The sequence below is a fragment of the Amblyomma americanum genome, chromosome 2 (genome assembly GCF_052857255.1).
Source record: "Amblyomma americanum isolate KBUSLIRL-KWMA chromosome 2, ASM5285725v1, whole genome shotgun sequence".
NCBI classification, from domain to species: Eukaryota; Metazoa; Arthropoda; class Arachnida; order Ixodida; family Ixodidae; genus Amblyomma; species Amblyomma americanum.
In genome coordinates this window covers 26,501,281-26,516,968 of record NC_135498.1, presented here as the reverse complement: position 1 = coordinate 26,516,968, position 15,688 = coordinate 26,501,281, and the positions used below count along the sequence as shown (strand labels likewise).

The 15,688-nt window shown below is 45.3% G+C and overlaps 1 protein-coding gene across 1 annotated transcript in view; it reads left to right on the top strand.

Moving 5' to 3' along the window:
* The first annotated feature begins 4,180 nt into the window (after window positions 1-4,180).
* Window positions 4,181-15,688, top strand: part of LOC144120829 (uncharacterized) — a 28,675-nt gene continuing 17,167 nt past the window's right edge. Inside the window, exons 1-5 of the mRNA XM_077653582.1 lie at window positions 4,181-4,348; window positions 5,503-5,620; window positions 7,312-7,500; window positions 11,935-12,114; window positions 14,731-14,960. Of these exons, the coding sequence (XP_077509708.1) occupies window positions 4,278-4,348; window positions 5,503-5,620; window positions 7,312-7,500; window positions 11,935-12,114; window positions 14,731-14,960 (788 nt within the window). The 5' untranslated portion in view covers window positions 4,181-4,277. The remainder of the gene's footprint in view (window positions 4,349-5,502; window positions 5,621-7,311; window positions 7,501-11,934; window positions 12,115-14,730; window positions 14,961-15,688) is intronic.

Below are 15,688 nucleotides of genomic sequence, written 5' to 3'. Positions count from 1 at the left end.
TTGTACCAACTGTTTTGACTAAAACAGAGCGACAATTGTGCTCGACATGAAGACACTGCGATTTGAATGGAAATATCTCAGCCTTCGTTTTAATTGCTCTCTAAAGCGGCAATAATATTAATGATGATTGGTTTTGGGGGAAAGGAAATGGCGCAGTATCTGTCTGATATATCGTTGGACACCTGGACCGCGCCGTAAGGGAATAGATAAAGTAGGGAGTGAAAGAAGAAAGGAAGAAAGAGGCGCCGTATTGGAGGGCTCCGGAATAATTTCGACCACCTGGGGAAAAGTCCCCGAGAGCCCCGGTCCTCGTATTGTTGTAAACCGGGCCCCGCTTCCGACGCGCGCGCAGGCGCGTCGCGCCTCGCGCATGCGTAGACAGGCTTCAGCGTACGCCTGTGCGCGTAGGCGCTCCGCCCGTACGCCTAGGATATGTCAATCGAGTTGGGGCGCGAGCGGGGCGCAATATCTGTAAAGACCAGATTCATTTACCCTTTCACGCAGGCTGCGGGAGCGTTCCTACTCTCGACACCAGTTGCCATCTGTCGGCGCGCGCGGCACGTTGGACTGCGGTCGGGTCGCGCCAGCGGCGCGTAGAATGCGTGTTTACGTGTTCTTCGCTTCCGTCGCTGATGCGCTCTATCACCTAACGTATGTGGGTGTGTGCTGTGCATCACTATACTCACATTTTCCCAGGCCGTTCTACGGTTATCTGACACACACTGTTACACATTGTTACACACATATGCCAGGGTAGTTGACCAGGTACGGTGTGGATTGAAAACCGGTGCTTACAAGCACATTTCTGCGCTGGCGTGTCGTTTGTTGCCGTTTTTTACGTACGCCACCAGCTATGATAGTTTTATGCATCAGAATGTATGTTTATTGATTTGACTGAATGGTGCAGTGATGTGAAAGCGGTAACCGGATCGGCCAGCTGCTGATCGAAGGTTGTCCAGGCGAAGCGCGTGTTTTCAATCACATATCATGATCTCACCAATCATTTTAAACTAGAGAGGAGAATTTTCCCCCCTCCAGACAAAAGACTTACTAAAGAACAAGAGGTTACGTGGCGTCGTCTACAGACGAGATCGATACGCACCCCATCACTCCTCGCGCACATTTATCCAGATCTTTACAACCCAAACTGCAAACACTGTGGCCAACGTGCTACCTACGATCACATCCTGTGGGACTGCAAAATAGAGCCACCTCCGGGTGATCTAGTTACAGCTCCTTCTCTCGAGCGGTGGGAGACCGTGCTGGCTAGCTCTGACCCCAGAACGCAAGTTTTGGCGGTGGAGTGGGCTGACAAAGTCGTCGAGGGCTATGTACTCTCGACCACTTAACGCGACCTCTTGCCAAGCTCTTCCCGGCGAATAAAATGTTTTACAATCAATCAATCCGTAAACTGAGCTTCCTATTGTTTCCGTTAAACACATTTCGTGGATGGGGATGTAAGCACGACCTCCACCAATTTAAGCTTCTATTTCAGTATATACCTCAGATATCGGTCCGCGGGGTAAAGGGCTGACCGTAGTATCTCTCTGCTGTTGGTACCTACCTGAATTACAGCAATATATACACGATTTTATTATATTCTATGACACGTGGCCAAACGGCTACGCGACGCTGTCACATGCGCCGAGAACTTCCAAAGAAAATAAACGTGACATCGGTCCGCAGAATTTGTGAAGCCTGGCCTCTCCGCTGATATTGATTCAACCTTGGATAAATAAAGCGAGAATACGTTTTTGTGCGCCAGACAACATGAATCATGACAAAATTTGTTTTCTGTTAGCCCTGTGACTCAGTTGTGCTCCCAACGATAATTTGTTGTGACCGGTGCACCACGTAGCTGGCGACAAGAAAGCCCCATTTGTGGTGGGTGCTTTATGGCCGGCAGGCAGGATTAAGAGCGCATTGGAATTGAAATTGCATGCTCGCTGGGCACATAATACTTGATACCGACCAAAAAACTTCTCTCTGTGATGGAACACCAAGACGGTAGCGATATAAGCGCGAGCGCGTGCTAATCGCCGGCACAATTAACGTGAATGCCGAACTATATGTCATGATTAACGCATCAGTTTTATCCCTTTGATAAAGCAAAGACCTCCTGCAACACAACCACGCGGTGGAAGTGTGCTGGACAACGTTTTTCTAACGCCCGAAAGGAAGATCGCGGCTATATGCAGGCGCGGCCGCGGAGCTGCCGCCGCCCCGCAGTCCCCAAAGAAACGCCCGCAACGCGGCGCGCCAGTTGGCGGAAAATGGCCGCGCCCGAGGGCGGCTCTGGAATTGTCAGATATCCGCGCCTGTGCTCGGTCGCTTGCGCGCGCGTCGGAAGCGGGGTCCGGTTTGCAACAATAGGATGACCGGGGCTCACGGGGACATTTTTTAAAGCGAAAGCTTTACTACGCCAGCCAGCGAGCCATTTCGGCTCTTCGCGCACTTCAGCCGTATGCCGTATGCCGTGGTCACGGAGCAAGACTATACAGGAGGTGAAACTCCAGTCTGTGCGAGCGAGAGCAGGCGACCAGATAAAGTCACAATTGTATGCGCCGACGGGGGCGCATGCAGTGGCGGCACCTTGCGGCGCCTCGTAGAAGCAGCAGGAAAAAAAAAATGCAGCGCCCGGGCAGGCGGCTCCGGCGCGCGCTCAAAGCAGACGAAACGAGTATTTGCTTCAGCGGGCACGCCGGGAAGTTGTATTTCTGCGCCTTTATGTCCAACAGCAACAGTTCTTGTCGGTGCCTGTTCGAGGGCCGTAATACTAACAGCGCTGTTACGAGCAGTGCGGCCTCCTTCGGAATTTGCTAGTTAAGATGGGAAGCATGTGTTTTGTTCGAAATTGATAAAGCGGTTACAAGTGTTGCAGGGAGAAGGTGAGCAAGGTGAGAAGTTGTTGCCGCTTGTTGCCTTCTCGGCTGACGTGTAGTCATAAACGCTGCACCATACGACGCCCGCGTTCTCCTCCAGCAGATGAAACTTCGCGTGGTCACATACTCGACGAACGTGAACGCATGTTTGCCTTCGACGAATTGCCAGCAGCGCTTACACCCATCCAATCAAAGTCATCGCGCGGGTGTCAAACAAAAGCCCTGCGTACAACCAGAAGCTACAGACCAGTTCTTGAGAGTGTCGGAATGAGACGCTGCGTAGACGACGTGCCGAGGAAACGAAGCTTTCGCAATTCAACTAGGGTTAACCAGAGCTAAACCACAACCAATTTTTTTCTTGGCTTGGAGCTCTAACAGGTTCCCCCACTTTTCATCGCGGTTTAAGTTGCCCTTTCAGCGACCCCAAACCCCTTTTGTTCACGCCTTGAAATTCTTTCGGTCGGCTCGAGAGGGGGGAAGATCGAACCAGTACGAGGAGCATGGATCTCGAGGTGCATGCCCCTTTTCGACGCCATCGCGGCGCTGCGCGCTCCGCACATACGCGAGGAAGTGTATATGGAGTTGCCGCTTAATTAATGTGTCCATCGAGTTGGTGACACGAAAGCGCGTACACGCAGCTGGATGCCTGGGCTTCTTTCCATTTTGCAGAAGAGTTGAGATCTGGTTCAGTTGGTACATAGGCGAAAAACCAGTCAAAAAGACGAGGGACAAGGAAGGAGGAGGGAGTCGATCGTCGTTGTGCATTCCTCCTTCTTATCCCTCGCGAAATTGTGCATGCGCGCAGTGTTTAGGGAAATAGGACAGAAATTTTGGTTATTTGGAAGATATATTTATTAGAATCCAGCGAGAAGTTCTGACATCGTTACGGCTTTTCAAAAGTTCGTATTTCAACACTGGTGTCGGAGGACAGTTTCGCTGCCAAATCCTGCGTGAGCGTGGATGTTCAAGGGAACCTGAAACGGGTATTTTTTTTTATATTGATATGTCAAGAGCCTCCTCCGTGGCTTCACCTACTTCCGTTCTTTGTTTATAATTTTTTTTAGGCTACCGTGGCTCACGGCCGGTCGCAAGGGGAGCGCTATAAGAAGCGCGCCGCGCGCTCCTCTCGAAACCGACTCCGACCGCCAGTGCATGGCTAGCTCTACTACCTGTAGCGTCGCTGTGCTGTGCCGCTACGCCGTCGGTGGCGCGCTTGTACTTACCTCTCTGTTCCTTGTGCGCTGATATCATACGTCTAGATTCTATATATAGAACTTGCCCTCTCGTTTCTTGTTCGTTCATTCGACGAAGCAAGGCGGGAGCGTTGGCGCGGTTCTTTTTCGTTCATTTGTGCTTCATTTGTGTGAACACTGCAAATTTAATGCTGCGTTCGCTATGAGCACACTGATTTTAATAGGTGCCACACTGTGCGTCCCCGTTCTTGTGTACTCCTACAAAAGGATTCGGTGAGATACACTTTTTGCTGGCTTTCGGGTGTGGAACCTCGATGTTTGCTAGCGTTGCGGGCTCCGGCGTCCGCGTTTGTCCCACCACGTGCGGGACTACGGCGCCCGCGCGCCTTTGCACTTAGCAGAGTGGGAGCGCGCGTGCTCGTCGGCTCACCACCTGGTGCGGTGACGCGGTTAAGAAATTTTGCCATGCTAGTAGTTAAAGCCGATTAAAACACGTGTGAAGCCATGCGGACGTATGTTTCTGCGGCATGGTTCGATATGTCGTGGGCGGCGGAGTTAGCCGCGTCTGTCGGATTATCTCAGCATTTGTTGTTGCTGTGAAAGCATATTCGGCATCGTAGCGGCACCTTATCGATACTTTAGGGCTCGCTGGCAGCAACTGAACCCGCGGCACGCCGTCAGTTACTTTATCTTTCGGTTTACATCGATTACTAGCAAGGTCGTTTCTTCCGGCGCCCCATGTTCGCTTTGCGCGTCTCCCGCCGCACAGACAAGTTATCTTTCCACTACACGTGTAACCTATCACACATGTCCAAAACTAGGTATTAGAATTGGTGCTCTGCGGAAAATAAACAGAAAATTGGTTTGTAGGAAAGAAACAGGCGCAGTAACCGTCTCGCTTCTCAGTGGATACCCGCACCACGCAGTGAGTTAAGGGATGAAGGAGGGAGTGGAAGAGGGAAGAATTGGGTGCCAGAGTGGAGGGTTCCGGAATAATTTCGACCACCTAGGGTCTTTTAACATTGACTGACATCGCACAGCACACGGGCGCCTCTTGCGTTTCGCTTTCATCAAAACGCGCCCGGAATTGAACCCGCGTCCTCAGCCTCGGAAGCCGGGCGCCTAACTACTAAGCCACCGCGGCAGGCGGTGGAGTAAGTAAAAACTAAATATTGACTTCAGCGTTCGATGTGCGGTGCTAATGGCTGCATGGCTTAAATAACTGTGTACCTTAGCTTACGCACAGCCGTTGTCGATGGAACCTAGCAGTCAGATCTATGTTTGGGCATCAGCACATTTTGTGTTCAAATCTGTTCATGTGGACATTCTTTGGTAATAATGGGAGCAACGAACTTAAATAAGCCAATATATATTGCCTGCATTTTTCTACAATTTACAAACTTCGTTTTTTTTTATTTTCCATGCAGGCCCCTGTTTTCAGCCAAGGTGAACTGTTGGTTCTGTGGGGCGCAGACAGTGGTCCCATATGGAAATATTAACTGCTGGGACTGTCCGAGCTGTGACCAGTACAATGGATTCAAGGAGGTATGCTGAATTCACTGATTGACCAAAATCATTTTTGTTGCAGTCATGTTTTCTCAAACGATGCTTCCAAGGCTGCAGCTTCCTACTGGGTATTAAAATTCATTTTTGATTACCTTAGGCCCCTTCCAAAAGTATTCCTGGTAAAGTTTTATTTTGTTTTATTGTATTCAGCTCTAATTCATTTGCAGTTAGCTATTCGGAAAGTTCATGTTACCGAAAGGAACTCGTCTTTTTACCGCGGGAACTCTATCTACACATTCCGGGCGTTCTTATAAACTTAGAATTATTGTCCGGTGCGGCCAATTGCCCTAATTAAATCAGATTAAACGTCCCGGCTCCCGCCTTTCTTTTTTTTTTATCTCAACACGGTAGGTCGGCGGAGTCAACCAACGCGTGCAGTGCCTTTCAGCCAGTCCAGTGGCGGCTTCGCTTTCGCTTTTATTTTTAGTTCTTTAGGTTTCTGTGAATAAACAGTTTCAGTCACAGACAATATAGCCGCAAATTAGGCCCATGGAAATAAAAATACACGTGGACTCTTTGATTTACGTATCACTCCGCTGATGGCAGAGCGGCAGGCCGCCAGGGGACTGGCTGACGCGTTGGTTGACTCCTCCTGCCTACCGCGTTGAGTTAAAAAAAAAAAGGCGGGAGCCGGGACGTTTAATTCGATCTAATTAGGGCAATCGGCCGCACAGGACAATAATTCAAAGCTTCTAAGAATGCTCGGAACGTGTAGATCGAGTTCCCACGGTAAAAACGCAAGTTCAGATTCCTCTTTAGTGCACCATTAAACCCCCACAAACCTAAACCTTATGCGGATAAAAAATGCATTATGTTAAGTGGGATCTGAGTGAGGGATTTACTTCAGTACTCTTAAAATGAAACTACTGCTTTCTGTTTAAGCGGGCACATTTTAATGAGGTTTTACTTGTAGTTCACCCCAGCACAGATTTTTTGCGCAAAATCTTGATGTGAACAAATGAGCTGTAATAGAGTTTTTTAAGATGTCACGATAAATATTCAGGTTACTGCATGATAGTGGCTAAATTTTGGTGGGGAAAAGTGTTTCTGAAATTCACCTGCTCACTCATCACTGGAGAATTATAGGTCCACTTTATTTTTACATAACTGTCGAGAACCGTGCTCGACTGACTGAACTTTGTGCGGCGTTATCATTAAATGAGAATATTATGTGAAATAACTGTGTAGTTTGTGTTTACCGCTAATCAATTTGCACCTGATGCTCTCCTACAAAAAAACAACTTTAATTTGTGGTTGCAGAACTTGTGATTAGGAAACACTGCATGTGTTTTCAGCTGCCTGTACATCCGCCCTAATGGAAACAGGACATATAGAGCAATCAAGTGCCTCCATTGGTGCGATATTATAAAACAAAAATTCCTTTGATTCCCTCCAGGTAGTGCGTCAGTGATGAATGCTACAATGTGGTCTGATAATTTTGGCCATCGTGGCATGCTGTGCTGTCGATAGTGCGGGCAATACTCTCCAGCTGAGTTTGCATCATTGAGCAGTGCTGAGCTAATTTTTATTTTTGTAGACCCTTTCCCCTCCTTTGAATGCGTGCATGTGGTTGTCCCTGCTGCTTCGAAAGCTCAGTCAGCTGCATTGTGCTAGTCTGGTTTTGGCTCAGTAATCTCTCTCTCTCTCTTGCTTGCTTCTGCATTCTTTAGGACGGTGACTACAACAAGCCAATTCCTGCTCAATTTGACGAGGCTCTCAACTTCACGGCCACAAGCTGCGAGGCGGATTCATCACCTACCTCTCTTAAGCCGAAGCTTGACAACCGTCTCTGTTCAGTCTGCAACTACCATCAGGTCATCAAGGTTCGCCTTTTGGCAAACTTCACTCCTACAGAAGAGGTACGTGCTGCTTCTAATGGTCACCATTCTGTTTTATTTTATCATTATGTTTAGTTTGGCTGCAGCAATGTATTTGTGAACAAGGCAGATTTTCCGTTTGAGCAGTGCCTTGACCCAGAGTTTCTCACACATAATTGCCATTCTTTGTTAGTAATTCAGCATTATTTTTGTCACCTCCGTTAACTTTGAGCAAAAATTTTCACTTCCATAAGAAGTTTGAATGTAAGATATAACTTATTTAAACCATTCAATACAAATTTTCTTTGTACCAAAGCATACTGCCATGCTCAGATAGATTTGAGCTTCCATCACTTATCATGTTGACTGAAATACTACTGCCACATGCATTATGCTGTCTTTTGAGCTTGCTGCAGAAGTAGTGCGTCATTGTTTTTATCACTACATGAAGCATAGTACATGCCCCGTTAAGTTGTTCATTCGCCACAGTGTTGGATATATTGACACATCTCAGCAGGAGCTGTATGAGTTGATTCAACAATTTCTGACTCTCCCAAAAAACAGTCTGCTTCTGCTAGACTTCTTGTTTGTTTGCTTTACTTGTTTGTTCCATGGGCACAAGTCTACCACATACAGCTTGAAACGTGATACCTCCACAATATTTTGCTATTAGCTTGAGTTGTCGAGCTCATTCTTGCCCATGACTTAAAAATGATGTGCAAAAACTCGCGTAAACTAAGATTCTGTGCGCATTAAACTCCATACTGCGATATGCAATGCAATGGCTACAGCCCACAGTTACGTTTGGCACGTGCACACTTACTGGCCTTGACCTGACCACATCTGAGACTGATAAAGCTGCACTGTATAGATTGTAATTAACCACTAAGTGTCAGGTTTTTTGTTTTCTGGGAGTGACACACCCATAAGGAGGGAGCAGTTTCAGTGTCCCAGACAAACTAAAAAAAACGGCAAATTGCGAACGAAAGAGGAGATGGAAGGAGTAACGCAACGACCTCAGCTTGCTGCCGATAGTGGTGATCACGTGACCCCATGCAGGGGTGGTGGCGTGAACCCCGTAAACTTGACGCCCCGTAGCAGACACGGTGAGAGAATGATAAGAAAAACGAAGTTACAACAGATGGCAGAACCACTCTCACGAACGTTTGAATGAAGAATTGCAAGCATAGGGGTGGGTGCTGACAGAGAGGAGGAGGCAGGGCTGCTGAGCGATCCGCGACGTTCAACTGACAAACCCAGCAGAGAGGTGATAATACAAGCTTCTTGAAATGTTGTGCAGATGGTGGCACCACCCTAAGCACGCTAGCTTTGCATTTCGGTACGCATTTTTGAACGCAGAGGGGAGAACGTAAGGGCACCTAAATGACACTCAGAGGATTAACCCATATATGCCAAAACTTTAGAAATTTGAACAAATTTAAATAGTTTTTATATAAATTGTTTATTTCACTTCAGGATTCAGAATCATCCTTTTATTGGTGGTCTCAACGCCTACTTTGAGCCGTCCTACAATGTAGAATACTAGACAGATTCGTTACCTGTTGCGTGTGGTAAAGCTCGAAGCATTTGGTATTGATGTTAAATCGCATTTGTCATCACATGCAGTCGGTTTATTATGAAAAATTGCAAAAATTATTTGTTTTTCTGTCACAATTGCAATGTAGTTGATGGAGTCAAATCTGAAAAATGGCATCCAGAGAAGGCTGGCAGATCTTTCTAAATGCACACAATGCACTAAACTAAACGCACACAACACGATCCTCTCACAGAAAAAGATCATAGCCTCTTGAACTTACACAAACGGGTGCAAGCTTGTACACAATAAGCTTTCAGAGTTAGTGCATGAAGAAGTGGTGTCCTAGGCATATATATGTTAAGGGGGGGACAGCGGTCTTAGACCTTTTTGTTATTTGTTGTCCAGTCCCAATGAAACTACATCGCCTTGCTTAGTTTTTTGTGCTAATTTCAAATCAATTTTTTTTTCCTATAAATAAATTCTTGAGATAATTAATTTTAATCATTCATTAGTACCTCTGTGCAAAAAAAATGGCTCAATAAAAATAATTTTCAGTGCATGGCTACATCGTCTTATGTTTGAAGAGTGCAATAATGAAAGCAGTTTTTCTGTTTTACTCTTATTCTGCAGCACTTGGAATAGCAGCATTCAAAGTGTGAATTTTACGCATCGGTAAAATTTGCAAAATCATAAGTCCTTGAAGTGTAATTGAAGAATTGGCTTTGATTATTGCAAACACTGTGTCTTCAACTTCCCTTACTAAGCAAAGTGATAACCGCAGCGGTGGCCTAGTGGTTGAGCATCCGCCTTGCATGTGCCAGGTGCGGGGTTCGATCCTTAGTGCCTCCGGGTACCCACCGGTGATACAATGGGTACCATCTTCCCCTGGCTTGTTGCTCGGCTTATTCAGGGTGAAATGCTTGGGAAATGGGTCTTTGACCCCACCTTGAGCAAACGAAAATACCTTGTGCAATGGTGCTCTTTGGTGACAGATGCCTTTGCGCCATAAAAATTCGCTATCATCATCATAAACAAATTGACATCTCTATCTGTCCTATATGCAGAGATATCGACATTGACATGCCATGAAATCATCTGCTCCTGCTCGGGTTTAGCCCACACGGTGATCTAAGCATAATATTATGGTCGAAATATTGATTTCCAGAAGGAAAAGAAATTGTTAGAGTAGGACAATAATAGCTCTAGATTCCAAAAATGTTGTTTTTAGAAAATCGGTTTTTGGGTCATTTCTTGGCTGAAGATTAGTGTTTTCTCCTTAAAGCACAGATAAGTGCAGGCTTGTTGCTCGGCTTATTCAGGGTGAAATGCTTGGGAAATGGGTCTTTGACCCCACCTTGAGCAAACGAAAATACCTTGTGCAATGGTGCTCTTTGGTGACAGATGCCTTTGCGCCATAAAAATTCGCTATCATCATCATAAACAAATTGACATCTCTATCTGTCCTATATGCAGAGATATCGACATTGACATGCCATGAAATCATCTGCTCCTGCTCGGGTTTAGCCCACACGGTGATCTAAGCTTAATATTATGTTCGAAATATTGATTTCCAGAAGGAAAAGAAATTGTTAGAGTAGGACAATAATAGCTCTAGATTCCAAAAATGTTGTTTTTAGAAAATCGGTTTTTGGGTCATTTCTTGGCTGAAGATTAGTGTTTTCTCCTTAAAGCACAGATAAGTGCAGGCTTGTTGCTCGGCTTATTCAGGGTGAAATGCTTGGGAAATGGGTCTTTGACCCCACCTTGAGCAAACGAAAATACCTTGTGCAATGGTGCTCTTTGGTGACAGATGCCTTTGCGCCATAAAAATTTGCTATCATCATCATAAACAAATTGACATCTCTATCTGTCCTATATGCAGAGATATCGACATTGACATGCCATGAAATCATCTGCTCCTGCTCGGGTTTAGCCCACACGGTGATCTAAGCTTAATATTATGGTCAAAATATTGATTTCCAGAAGGAAAAGAAATTGTTAGAGTAGGACAATAATAGCTCTAGATTCCAAAAATGTTGTTTTTAGAAAATCGGTTTGTGGGTCATTTCTTGGCCGAAGATTAGTGTTCTCTCCTTAAAGCACAGATAAGGGCACAAAGTGTAGGACTTAAATTATGGCTATAATGGTGTTAAAGGGATAGGCAGCTATTGAAGACGAGTAAAAATTTATTGCCATGTTCTGATAGGCCTTGCTGTATAGTGCTAGCAAAACCAGTGATATACTGGCTGTTTTGTCTGTAATGTATATTTTAAATAAGTGAGGCCAGAGCCAGAGGTGACGCCTTGCTGCCTTCAAACTTTGTCCCTTTGGAGTGCAATATAGAGGGTTGTTTTTGTTGGAAGAAACTTCAAGCACCTTGTTTTTTTTCCTTCCTTTGCAACCATTCACCACTTCTCACATGGTTTAACCCTGGCTTTTTATGACCTTTTAAAATAGTTCACAAAGACAGACTGCCACTAAGCAGGCAGTGCTGCTAGTGGCAAAATAAAGTTGCGGAAATCTATGATATTCTTATTTTATTGATCGTTTTTTAAAAACTACCTTAGTGCTTTAAGCTGTAGTTATAGGAAAACCTATGCGTCTCAATTAATGTAACGTTCATTACTGCCCCGGAGTCATTCTCACGTCTCATGTCGAGGTTTGTAGACGCCAACTGTGAGATAGAAAGCGCTATTCCCATTTGGAAAAGTTAAGTTCTAAGTTGTGCAGTGTTTCTGAGCCCATCAATCATGTATACGTATATTTTGGCAAGGAGCTTTTGATTCTTGAAGAGAAAATATCATTCATAAAATTCAGTAGGCAGTCTCTTTAAAATGTTGACACCTTTCCCAGCTATGGTACAAGCTTTTGATCTTGGTGGGATATGGCTGAGCATGAGGATTTCACGCTGAGTGTTCCTTGCATGCTGTGTCGTGCAGAGCCAGTTTGACACAGAGGTAGAGCAGTATCGGGAGCACTTGGAAGAAGTGTACGCCCTGTGCCTGCCATGCAAGACTCAGGTGAAGCGAACGCTGACCCTTCAGGACTCGCTGCTGCGGCCACACCTGGTTGGCCACACAGTGCCAACCCGCTGGAGAGTCCTGGCATACTACTGCCTTGTAAGTGGAACCTGGTTAAATGGTACACAGTTATTAATTTTTGATAAGATTTATATATACATTAAAGCATTGGTGTTAAAGGTGTGCACTAAAGATGAATCTGAACTCGGCCTTTTTACCGCAGGAACTCGATCTACACGTTCCGATCATTCTTAGAAACTTCGAATTATTGCCCTGTTTGGCCGATTTCCCTAACTTAAATCGAATTAAACGTCCCGGCTCCCGGCTTTTTTTTGAACTCAACGCTGAAGGTAGGAGGAGTCAACCAACGCGTGGAGTGCCTTTCAGCCAGTCCCGTGGCGACTTCGCTTTCACTTTTATTTTGTTTTGTAGGCTTCTGTGAATAAATAGTTTCAGTCGCAGACAATATAGCTGCAAATTAGGCTCACGGAAATAAAAATATGCATGGACTCTTTGATTTACGCATCACTCTGCCGATAGCAGAGCGGCAAGCCGCCACGGGACTGGCTGAAAGGCACTCCACGCGTCGGTTGACTCTTCCTACCTTCAGCGTTGAGTTAAAGAAAAAGGCGGGAGCCGGGACGTTTAATCCGATATAAATTAGGGAAGTCTGCCACACAGGACAATACTCTGAAGTTTCTAAGAATGCTCGGAACGTTTAGATAGAGTTCCCGTGGTAAAAAGACGAGTTCAGATTCCTCTTTAGTGCACCTTTAAGCAGTTATGGTGTGTTCGTGTTCTCACTACTGATGTGATTAAAGCTTCTGATTAATTTCTATTAAGACTTCAGATAGTTCAGTGCTGGTGTAAAGTAGGCCTGTGATTTTTATTCATGTGTGATTATGGCTATGTAGATTGGGTTTTTACATCTAAGTGAAACTAGTCAGGCAAGTTGGTATCCATAGGACGATTTTACAAAAAGGGAAATGTTGACAAAAGCAACTGGCAGTATAGGGTGGCGAGATGAGTGCTAATTAGTGGCTGCATTTTTTTTTCGTTGAGACAGATGATTTCCATTTGTGAAAGTGAGTACGATTAAATGAGGTGACAATGAACACCCATTGAGACAGATGATTTCTGTTTGTTAAATTGTTAGGAATGGCTGGCTTATGCATCCCTGAACGTTTTCAGTGGCAAAATGTACACTCTTTACCTCTTGTATGACCTGCTACCTGTACAGTGAGAATTCATATTTAATGAAAAATAGCTTATGTTACATGTGCTCTGGCAGATGTGTATTTTAGATACGACTCATTTGTAACCAACAAATCATGCTGTTTGAGCTGTACGTTTATGCTGCTTCATGCTCTGACGGATGCATATTTTAAATATAACTTATTTATTGCCAACAAATCATGCTGTTTAAGTTTTACATTAATGCTGCCAAGCACTATGTGCTTGGAACAGAAAGAACAAAGACGTGCACCTCTTCTAAATAGAATATACATTTGAGACCGCTTATGACAGCAGATGCAGTTATAACAAGTGCTCGCTTATTACGAAGGGGGTGAAGCTATCATCAAAATACATATTAGGGCGATGGCAATGTGTCTCAGATAAAACAAGCAGCCATGGCAGCGCCACTCGATTAGAGCGAATGAGGAAGCACTGTAAGCTTGACCCTGCTGTCAAGAAAGGTGCCAGCGTGGAAAGAGCGCAGCGGAGGATGAAAGATGGCGGTAGCGAAGAGTAGAGAAGAGTAGTGCGCACTATTGTCTACCCGCCAATGACTTCACCAATTAGGTATGCATTGCTCACCAGAAATTGCGCCACTTTGACACTGTTGGCAACTATGGAGCTGGCACAGAGTGCTGCCGGCTCTCTTCGGCTACGGCGATAGCGAAGAGAGTGAGGAGGAAAGTGGAGGAGGGAGGGAAGGGCGGCATCGTGAAGAGTAGAGAAGAAGGGCGTGCTGGTCGTTTGCTCGAGGTGAGGCTCGCTGGCAGCGGAAGGCTGCACGTGCTGCCCAAGTTGATACCCAGAGCCTCCTCCATTCGGCATTGCATGTTTCATACGTGGCTGCCTACAGTTCAAGTACTGAAGAATTTTACTCAGAATTTTTTTTTCTCTCGGCGAACATTTTTCTTCCCTCCTGGCCATCATCATCATCATCAGCCTGACTACGCCCACCGCAGGGCAAAGGCCTCTTCTGTGTCTCTCCAATTAACCCTGTCACTCGATTCGAATATGTAACGTCAAGGTTGAAAAGTAGTCCATGATTGCCGCCTGGAAGTGAATTGTGGTGTGGCCTAGCTCCAGATATCGGCAACCAAGAAAATACATATATATTGGTGTCACCGCAGTTTGCTTGCGAGAACGGCTGCTGGCGACAATGCCTGTATTTCATGTTTTGTCCTTTTTCAGCTTAAAGAAGCTCCATTTTCAGTGGAAGTAGAGCTTTTGTCTTTTAGAATGCAGTAATCTACCGACACAGGCCTACTTAAATCTGTCTTCAGTGTCCCATTAATAACAAACTTTGAAGTGCCATTTCGTCTGTCCAAATAATTACGAGCCAGAAAGTTTAAAGCTTTCTGTAGATCGCCTGATGAGGTACTAATAGCGACTTGTCTCAATACTTGTCTTGTAGGCAACTTGGCACCTTGTTAACTGTGCAGCACACCCGATATTCTAACCTTGTGCGTCTTTTTGGCACAGCCTTGGAAGCAGCGCCTGCGGCTCATACTGTCAACGATGGCATCAGTGTTGAGCCTTTGTGCCTCAATGATGTTGCTCATGACCCTGCTGAAGAACGACACCGTGCTTGCCCGTTACGCCTCAAAGATGGGCTTGGCAAGCCTGACAGTGAACTTGCCACCCATGCAGCTGTTGCACCCAGCCGGCCTGGTGTTGTCTGGCAGCTCTGTGTTGCTTGCAGGACGTAGACGGTAATGTTTTGAACTTTTCGCTTTGTTGCATTTTTTAACCGGACCGTGCGGCACAAACTAGGGGCATGTAGCTTTTGTTCTTTGTCAAGTGTGGGACATGGCGTCTCGATGCCTTTTTAGAGAAACAAAATTAGTGTTTTAACTGGTCCCAGTAATTCTCATTTTGCACCGATTATATTGAAACATGGTGGTAGTTTTCAACAGCAAATATGATGCAACAGGCTTAATAGTCTGCAATTCTTAAAATTCATTTTGCATTGTTGTGAGTGATGTATGAGGAAGCTTTTCGGCTGCTATAATTGGCAGTGAAAAATAAAAACATTGCATTGCTCCTTGTTGACACGTAAATAAACATTTCTGCAGTTCATACAATGAAAGACTACCAGTCTATTCCATAATTGAAAGTAGGTCTAGAGACGAATTCTTTTTCTCTGCTGCATCTCTACTGCATCTCTACTGCATCTCTACTGCATATCAGGGTGCCATCTTTGGGCGAAGCGCCTATCTTCTGCACTCATTGAATATTCGCACAATTCGAAAATGTTCGTCTCAATATTCTATTCGTATTTGATTCGGATCTCTCACTTTTCTATTATACTCGATTCGGTAGTAAAGCTACACTGTTCATATTCGATTCGCTTTGGAAAATGTACTGTTCACACACCCCTAGAAAATTCATCTTAACCAATTTCATCTTAACGGGAGTCTTATGTAGATGCTGTTTAGGG